At 45.3% G+C, this 9097-nt stretch overlaps 1 protein-coding gene across 1 annotated transcript; it reads left to right on the top strand.

Moving 5' to 3' along the window:
- Positions 1-2190: 2190 nt before the first annotated feature.
- On the top strand, positions 2191-8317 carry FITM2 (fat storage inducing transmembrane protein 2). The gene is made up of 2 exons (XM_075012033.1): positions 2191-2415; positions 3513-8317. The coding sequence occupies exons 1-2, from the start codon at positions 2243-2245 to the stop codon at positions 4126-4128; spliced, it is 789 nt and encodes a 262-aa protein (XP_074868134.1). The 5' UTR covers positions 2191-2242; the 3' UTR covers positions 4129-8317.
- Positions 8318-9097: the final 780 nt, after the last annotated feature.

Here is a 9097-nt window from a genome sequence, read left to right as displayed (position 1 = left end):
TTGTACTCAGCAGTGCAATACCTTAAGTTTACCATGGGGGTCCAGAGATTTACTCAGCAGTAGCAGCTAATGCATTCCCTAACAAGGTTCTGCCACATAGTTCTCAGCAGTAGGACAAACTCCTGGATGGGGTCTGCAGCTAAGTTTTATAAATTACTTGGGACAAAGTAAAGACAAGCCTTTTTGCTTGGTAGCTCTGTAACAAGCCTCATGCTCCAAACCACTGTGGCAGACCCACCTTTGGCTCACAAACCTAGTCTCTTGCGCTGGGAGCCACTGGTGTCTGGTAGCATGGAGGAGGGATTCCACTTAGCCCCTAGCATGGGGGAACAGGGTGCCTTTGCTGCTTTACAGCACTTTGTGTCCCAAAGTGGAGCATTCATGGACCCTAAAAACCCTTCTCAGCCAAAAATACCTTTGTGACAACCTCAGACTCATAGCCATGTACTTAGACTGTAAGCTCTTTGAGGCAGGGAATGCCTTTTTTGCTCTGTACGGTACCTAGCACAACAGCATCGTAGGAGATAAAATAGACACATAGGCTTCTTTTACAGTGCATGGGGAAAGATAGGCTCCTAAGAATGTGATCTGCAAAAGCCAGTAAACAAGATGGGGAGCTACCTAAGTTAGCGAAAAGGAGATGTTAAACTTTAAGTGTGTATCCTGTGCCCCGACTCCCTCACAGAAGTAAGCACGTATGTGCAAGCTACAAGCTGGTGCCTTTCTCTGTTTATGATCCGCAGCCAAGAATATGTCTTCTGAGTCAGGCACCTTGAGCAGTTGAGCTGGTCTTAGCAGCGACACAAAATAGAAGAAAAAACACACCACACTTATAACTTTTAGCTGAGGGGTCAGCACACTCACCTGGGATTCTGAAGACTCAGATTCAATCCTCCCCCTCAGCCACAGGGGGAGAAATAATTTGAAAAGGTCTCCCACCTCTCATGAGAGTGCCCTAACCATTGGGCTAGGGGGTGTTCTGAGTGGGTGTCCCTGATTCTCTCCTGTTGGTGCTGTTTTGGGATACAATAACTGAGTCATTGGGCCAGGGAAAGTGAGAATGACTCCACAGCATGGTGGATAGGCAACCCACATGGCAGGTGGGCTGCAGTGTGACTAAACTATCTGAAGCGAGGCAGCAGCGGGAATACTCAGATGCAGAAAGGGTAGGGAACTTTTATGGCAAATATATGTGGCCACAGAAATAGCCCTGTAAGTCTGAGTACTATCAAAACAAGGAAGCAGTCAAGTAGCACTTTAAAAACTAACAAAATAATTTATTAGCTGATGAACTTTTGTGGGGCAGACCCACTTCTGCTGGGTCTGTGGCCAGAGAGTTTAAGGCCCTGGGGAGGAGGAGTGTTAGATGGCAGCAGAACGGAGCAGGGCAATCACGACGAAATCCCTTTGGGACTGTGCGGCAAGGTGTCTAGTCACTTGAAGCCTCAGGGAAATTTTCAGAGGGACAAGCAGACAGGAGCAGGTGGCTGGTGCACACACCCCAGGCTCTGGTGCTCTGCCAGGAGAGGTGCGGGAGATCCCACCTCCTTCCCTTCCTTAGGCAGGTGGTGCCACGTAGTGGAAAGCAACAGGAAAAACTCAGCGACCGTGACTGTAGCAGCAGCGGGGTCATGTCCTGCGGGGACCGACTAAGGGGGAGCCAGGCGTGTAAGTACCGGAACGTTTCTTCCAGGCACTGCCCTATTGCAACCGGGTCGCTGCCGGCTCCTGCAATAGCTCCTCGTGCAGCTCGGCCGCTGGAGCTGCGCAACGGGACGCCCCCGCCCTTCCCGTCAGCGGGACGCGGGGAGCAGGGCTGAGCCTGGCGTGGGACGGTGCTGCCCAGGCCTTGCAGTGAGTACCGCGGCGCTGCAGCCACAGCCTGGTCACTGCTGGGCCCCGGCCGCCGCTTCCTGCCTTGCGATGACGAGAACAGCCCGTTCCCCGCCCCCGGGCAGGGAGCCGCCCCAAAGCCCGGCCCGTTCACTCTGAAGCCTAACGATGGGCGCGCTGTAGGCCTCGGGCAACCCCCAGAGACGCGCAATGGGCGGGCCCAGCCCGACCTCGCAGCTCTTGACCAGGCCATCACCGCCCGGCCGCTAGGTGGCGCCAGCGCCCTTGGACAGCCTCCGGGGGAGCGACGCGCCGTGATATGACGTGCCCGCGTGATGACGTAATACGGCGGTCGGACACAGGGGCGGATTCTCCTCGGGCGGGCCGCGGGGTTGACGGGGAGCGAGCGATGGAGCAGCTGGATCGCTGCGCCCGGCTGCTGCGCACCGCCCTGGTGCGGAGCTCGGTGCGGCAGTGGCTGCACTGGGGCCTGCTGGGCCTCATGGTGGGCGGGTCGTTGCTGAAGGCGCTGGCGCTGCTACCCGACTCCTACATGAGCAGCAAGCGCAACCTGCTCAACATGTGAGGGGGGGGGCCTGCTCGTGGGGGGGGCTGGGGCCTGCTGCGGGCGGGGCCTGCTGGGAGGGGACGCTATGAGGCGGGGGCTGCTTTGTTAGGGGAATCCCTGGGATCTGAGCCTGCTGGGGTCTGTGCAGTTTGGGGAGGGCCACGTGTGTGGGAGGGGTAGGAGGACAGTGCTGGGGATATGGGTGACCCTGACACCTCGTGTATGGCTGGGGAATGTGGAAGAGTTGGCCAGGCCTGGCCTGCCTGAACCTCGATCCAAGTGGCTGTAGCCCACACCGAGGTGGTAGAGCACCAGCAGGTCACGCAGGGATCCCACCATCCAGGGCTGCAAAAGAACATTAGCTGTTTGGCCAAGCTTGCAAGGCTTTGCACTCAGTTTGATTGCATCTGTCTGTTTGTTTATGTACCACAATAACTTTTGAGTTTTGCAAAATGGTGGACACCTAACACACCTGCTCTCTGTTCAACTCCACTGTGTTTTCGGATACCTGTGTAATTGTCAGTAGATCAAAGAACTAGTTGATGGCAACAAACAGTGCCTTCCAGCATAACAGTACTCCTGTCTCATCTCTGTTCATTAGTAGTTTTTGCATGTCAACACACCAAATGATTTTTCTCTAGATAGAAGCAAGTGAAGTAGTGACTTTAGGTGGCTCCTGGCATGAGGGAAAGGGGCGAAGAAAACAGCTGTCAGTTGGTGGTGGGGCACACAAGCTCTAAGGGGAGGGTGAGGAGTGAGAGGTACAAAGAATCCTTGACATGAGCATGGGGGGTTGCTTAGAACCCTTCACACTGAAGAAATCAGGAGGGTGGCCTGCAGGGAACTTGTAGGGGAGAGAGTGGAAGGAAGCAGAGAGTCCCTGGTATGCAAATAGGTACAGCCCATTTGGCTGTCACTTGAAAACTTAAGAATGTCTCTTCTCCAGATATGTAGATGAGACATTAAGGTGTTGGGGGGCTGTGTAAATAATCAACGTGAATAGCTCTGAATGATGAAATTTGGAAACCTCTCCCATGAACGTCACTAATCCCTATCCTTTCTGTGCTGACTCCAAGTATTTATAAATTTCCCTTTGGCTTCTCTCTGGCAGCTATTTTGTCAAATTGGCCTGGGGCTGGACATTCTGGCTGCTGCTACCCTTCATTGCCATCACCAACTACTGTCTCATCCAAAACATCCTGGGGATGCTACAGCGTCTCAGCACCCTGCTGGTGGGCACCATGGTCTGGTATGTCTGTACTAGTCTCTTCTTGCACATTGAGGATTTCACCGGCAGCTGCTACAAATCGCCGACACTTGATGTGCTGTTCCAGGAGCACCTCAGCAAACGGCAGTGCCACCAGAGTGGTGGCTTCTGGCACGGCTTTGACATTTCTGGGCACTCCTTTCTCCTAACATACTGTGCCCTAATGATTGTGGAGGAAATGGCTGTGTTGCATGTCCTGAAAATTGACCAGAACCCAAAATTACATGCGGTGGTCAATGCTCTGTTCATTTCCTTGAGTTTTCTGACTCTGATCTGGGTCTGGATGTTTTTTTGCACTGCAGTATATTTCCATGACTTCTCCCAAAAATTGTTCGGCACTCTAGTGGGTCTGTTAGCCTGGTATGGAACTTACAGGTTTTGGTACTTGAAATCCTTTTCTCCTGGACTTCCTCCCAAAAATGCCAGCTTGAATTCAAAAAAGCTTAATTGTAGTAGATAAAAGTTTATGTATTTCAGATTTTGTTTTAAATGCAGGAATATTAGTCTGTTCAGTGGTACATTTAAAAAAAAATCGTAAGGAGCATGTGTAAGGGATGGGGAAGAAAGGCCAATATTCTTTAGAGTCTGATGCCTGGCTTGTGGCTGAGATCCAGTCCCTGATGAGATAATGGTATCACAGAATCGACACCATGATTGGGTATAATTGGCCACCTGACTGACAATCTGTGCAGAGCAACCAAAGGTTGGATCCCTCATGGAGACTGAATTCTCCCTTCTTCGGAGTCCTGCCTTAAGGCCCATTGGCAAGGTGATGTAAGGAAAACCTGCACAGTTACTACCTATGCTCTGTCTACCTGTTGTTTCGATGAACAGATATTCCAGGTTTGACACAGGTCTTCAGTCTTTAGGGCTGTCCACCCTTTCACTGATCTGAAGTTCATCATTCTCTTCCCAGGCTCCATCTTTTTAAAGATAAAATATTTCACATGGTCTAACCCTGTACTACGTTTTACTTCTGACTTCTTGAATATAGTTGTAATTGTTACAAATGTGCCTGGGGCAGTGTAATAGCACTAACTGTTGCAACAGTCTTTTAATTGGCAATCAAAATGCACTTGGTGTTAAAGCAGACTATAACTAGGTTGTTGAAGCTGGAGTACCTCACATTGTCAGACTGTTAAATACTTTCACATCCCATAAATTCTAATTGGCCATCTGCATATTCAGCAGCAAGAAGAACTTGGTTTCTTTTTGAGACCCAGAGCCTAATGTGAGCTCATAACTATAAATAGATTCCTACTCTCAGTCTTTGAAAATGAAATTCCTGCAAATAAGTTTTATTGCTTCAGGTGTTTTAAAAATGTATTCCCCTCTTCTTCTTGACACTAATTGTAAAAATAGAAAGATATGTTTTGTTAAAATGTAATAAGATGATGCGTGTTAATTGGCTTGTCCAAAAACGTTTTCTATTTAAAAAACATTTTAATAGATGTTACAAGTTTCACAGCTTGTATTCGTAATTAAAAAAATGTATTCCTTTTGAGAGGTCTAGCAAATCTCTGGCCTCATGTAGAAAGTGCACTGACTGGATCCCACCAGATCTTAAATCTTTCTGTTTGGTGGAGATTGTATGTAATGTAGTGTTTCTGCCAAGGGTACTGTACCGATGTGTTAAAAAGAAATATTTATTATTTTTTTCTTGGTTTTAACAAGCTTTTATAATGGCATACTAAATTATGGCAAAAATGGATAGGAAGGAAAAATCTATTACGATGTACAAATTGGGATGTCGCTATTTTGTTCTTCATGTGAGGTGGACTTAGCATAATTTTTGGTTTGAAAAAGTTTTATCTTTTATGTCTGGTAGACAAACCAAAAGCAGTTTTACAGCAGTAACAGTCCAGCAGGCTGTCAGAAGTTTTTGGTAGCTCATCCGTGTGTCTAAATTGTAGATAGTTCCAGTAGCACAGTAATGGACCTAATTTTCTACAGCACTTGATTTTGAGTGGTCTGTTGCTGCTTTTAGGATAAGGGGATCCATGGCCTCATCCTAATATCTTAACACTTCTTTCCTAGTCAGAGTGGGAGGAAGTCCAGCTGAAATAAATAGGTTAATTTCTCATTTGGGGCCTGATCCTTTGAAATGCCAAATTCCTGCTGTTCCCAAAGAATTCAGTGATGGTTGAGGGTTCTCGGGAGCTCCCAGAAGACACAAAGCAGATCTCAGGGTCAGGCTGTCTCATGAGATTCCTGCAGCTAGGTGAATAAGTAGAGCTTTGTGTTTTGGATTGCTCTTTGGATATGTCTGTGCTTTGAACCATAGATATAATTTCCAGCTCCAGGAGACACATCTGTACTGCCTCCTTTCAAGCTACCACACCAAAAACAGAAGTGTAGGTGCGTTGGTAGGAGGGGCAGCAACCCTGAGTATAATTCCGTCTGAGACTCGAGTACGTACTCAGATGCCTAGTTCAACCTGCTGCTACAGGTACACTGTTCTTTTTAGGGTGCTAGATCAGTCTGTAATGGAAATGCTGTTGATCTGATGAAGTGGGTCTGTCCCACGAGAGCTCGTCACCAAATCCATCATTTTGTTAGATGCTAAAATGCTATGTTTTTGCTGTTTTGTTAGTGTACAGACTAACACAGCTACCTCTCTGTTACTAGATCAGTCAGAGGTAATAGAGAAGTTATATTTTGTCATGCTGGAAATTACACCTCTAGTTAAAAGTGTAGAGATACCCACTGTGTCAAACAACTGTTCAGTTGCTTTATTTGACAACTTGTCTACATGAGAAAGTTGTGTCAGTTTGATTTAAATCAGTATTGAAACTGATGTAGTTAAATTAATGTGAACCCCTGTCTGGAGACTTATTTTGGTTTAGCTTGAACCTGTTCCTGGCAGATTTAAACAAAGCCACTAAAAGCCCAGCTTCTTGCACAGATACACCCCGAAAATTTGTTCTGTACTGATTTTATACCCATTTATACTGAAATGAGTGGCCACCCTTGGGTTATATCAGTTTTACTATATCTGTTTACATTTCATCTTAGTAATGCTGGTGCAGTGTTCCCATGCAGATGAAGCTTGAGTAGAGCCCCAGTATTATTAAGAACTATGTTTTTAAACTGACAGGCTTTTTAAAGCTTAAGTTAGAATTACCTTGCCTTCTGGAAGTACTGTTTTTGCATAATTTGTGTTTACAAATACTTCCATTCATCTAGCCAGTGTGTCATAGTAACTATTATTATTACAATTAATAGCATATTATCTGGAAATGCTTGAAACTTTACTGTAACCTCAATGCAAGCATATTAGACAAGTGTAACGGATCAAATTCACCTACAAGAGTAACAAGGGATTCTGTTGTTGAGGTTGGGTTTCTGGAACACTAAAGATAAATTAAGGGCCTATTGCTGCTACTTGTGCCTATGAGGAGTTAATGGGATTACTAGCATGAGTAAGGACACTCTTGTGAGTAAGTATTGCAGGATTTGTTATTGAGAATTCCAGTGGAATTTGAACTCATGAATAAGATCCACATTTTCAAAAATTTGAGGCGTGAAAATATAGGTGCAAAACAAGGGTTTTAACACATGCCCACTGTGCAAATTGTGTAAATGTGTGTGTGCACTCACATGTGCGCACACGCGCATGACCAAACTTAGTAACATACCTGCACTTTGTGCACCTAGGCTATGTCTAGATTGCCAGCAGCTCAGTTGGCAGAGGCTTTTCCAACAGTTGGCCTGTCCACACAGGGCCCAGTGTCAGAAGCCTCCCCTCTGTTGAGACATCCCTTCTTCCTCGTGGAACAAGGTGTACAGGCACGTCGACAGAACGCTCCCGATCAGCAGATCTCTTCCAAGAGATCCGCAGTCTGGATGTGTGGTTTATTGACAAAACTTCTGTCAACAGAGGCCTGTGGTCTAGACATAGCCTCAGAGTCAAAACCTCACCTTGTTGAGGTCAGTGGCAACGCTGCCATTGTGGGGCCTGGATTTCATTCTGCATGAGTGCGAAAAATCTGGGTTGGGTGTCCAGTCTCTGTCCCGAGGCCACACATTTACCATTGGTTCAGAAAGTTCACTTGCTGGGTTCTGACCTTTACTTTTGTGCCTTTTGATTGTACCACAGGCAAATGATCCCGTCCTTTTTTTTTTTTTTTTTTTTACTCAGTGTTAATCTAAGAGCTCTCTGTGGAATTCAATGGCAGGAAGTCTTCTGTTCACATATTTAACATCAGGCTTTTCCTCTTTGTTTTTGAGAGGTATTTTATATTTACCACTGCACTGAAAATCCCATCCCTCCATATCATGTGATAATTTGCAGCAGAGATGAAAACTCCACTCTAAATAGTTGGATTTGATGTGAATTGCTGCCAAAGTTTCTTTAAACTTGTTGGAATACATTAGGAATTTACCAGGTTTTAGTTTTTAAAACTCAAAGTATTTTACAGGACACTATTCAAATCTTGCAGTGGGTGGTGATATAAAGCAATTGTAATCATGAAATTATAACTCACAATAGCTTTGTCTGATTTTCCTGAATTACAGCTCATTCACTAAGCTTCGGTTTCATCTACAACTAGTACTGAGTCCCTCGTGTCTTTGGAATTCATTAGGGAATCTGGCTTGTTATCTCACTACAATATACAAATAAAGTAAACACATTGTTTTTAAAAGTGGCCTTTTGCTTATTCTTTGCTTTGTGTTTTTAAGGTTGTGGTTTTATTTTTTTGGGTTCTGTATAATCCTGCCATTAAAAGAAATAACTTTGGATTGATTAGCATTCCACATCTAAGATCTTATAGTTAGCCAACAGCCTGGTAAAGAATGGAAGAACAAGAGGAAGAGCAAAGTAAGAAATTTAAAAAGATGTGGGATTAATTTAACCTCATTTTACCATTTCATAGAACATGTTTTATCTATTTACCTCATAATTTGTAAGTATAGAATCCCAGCACAGTCAAAAGACAGTTTAGGTCTTTCCTATGAATCAGGCAAAAGAACAGGTTTAACTGAAACTGCCCAGGTTCTGATACTTTCTCTTTTCTCCCCTACATCTTTTTTTCCCCCTCCCAAAATTATAATTCATTCTCTGCTCTGGCACACTGTGCTTTCAACTGACAGTCTGATTTCACTATTTATTGACCCCACAACCTTAGAAACTTTTAAGTCATGTGCCTATGAGTGGTGTATTTAGGACACCTCCTCTCCCAAACAGCTCATTATTTTGAGTCAGCATCTGTTTCTGGGACGAGGTTGTGAAAACAGAATCCTACCTCTGGTGTAATTCATTTTCATCATAATTCATGAAAATGGAAGATTGTGATCCCAGGGGTGTTTTTATGGGTAAACTTGATGTTGCAGTGATGCATCCAATTTTTGTGAAAAGATTCTAGGCCTTTCCTGTTAAACTGGTTTGGTGTGAGGATTTTTAGTGGTAGTGCAGTAGAACATGGTGG

The sequence above is a fragment of the Carettochelys insculpta genome, chromosome 17, assembly GCF_033958435.1.
Source record: "Carettochelys insculpta isolate YL-2023 chromosome 17, ASM3395843v1, whole genome shotgun sequence".
NCBI lineage: Eukaryota > Metazoa > Chordata > Testudines > Carettochelyidae > Carettochelys > Carettochelys insculpta.
Note: the sequence above shows the minus strand (reverse complement) of the source record. Positions and strands in the feature narration are given on the sequence as shown.

Coding starts and splice junctions, on each gene's coding strand:
- FITM2 (XM_075012033.1), top strand. CDS start 2,243: ATGGAGCAGCTGGATCGCTGCGCCCGGCTGCTGCGCACCGCCCTGGTG. Junction 2,416..3,512: donor AAGCGCAACCTGCTCAACAT/GTGAGGGGGGGG, acceptor TCTCTCTGGCAG/CTATTTTGTCAAATTGGCCT.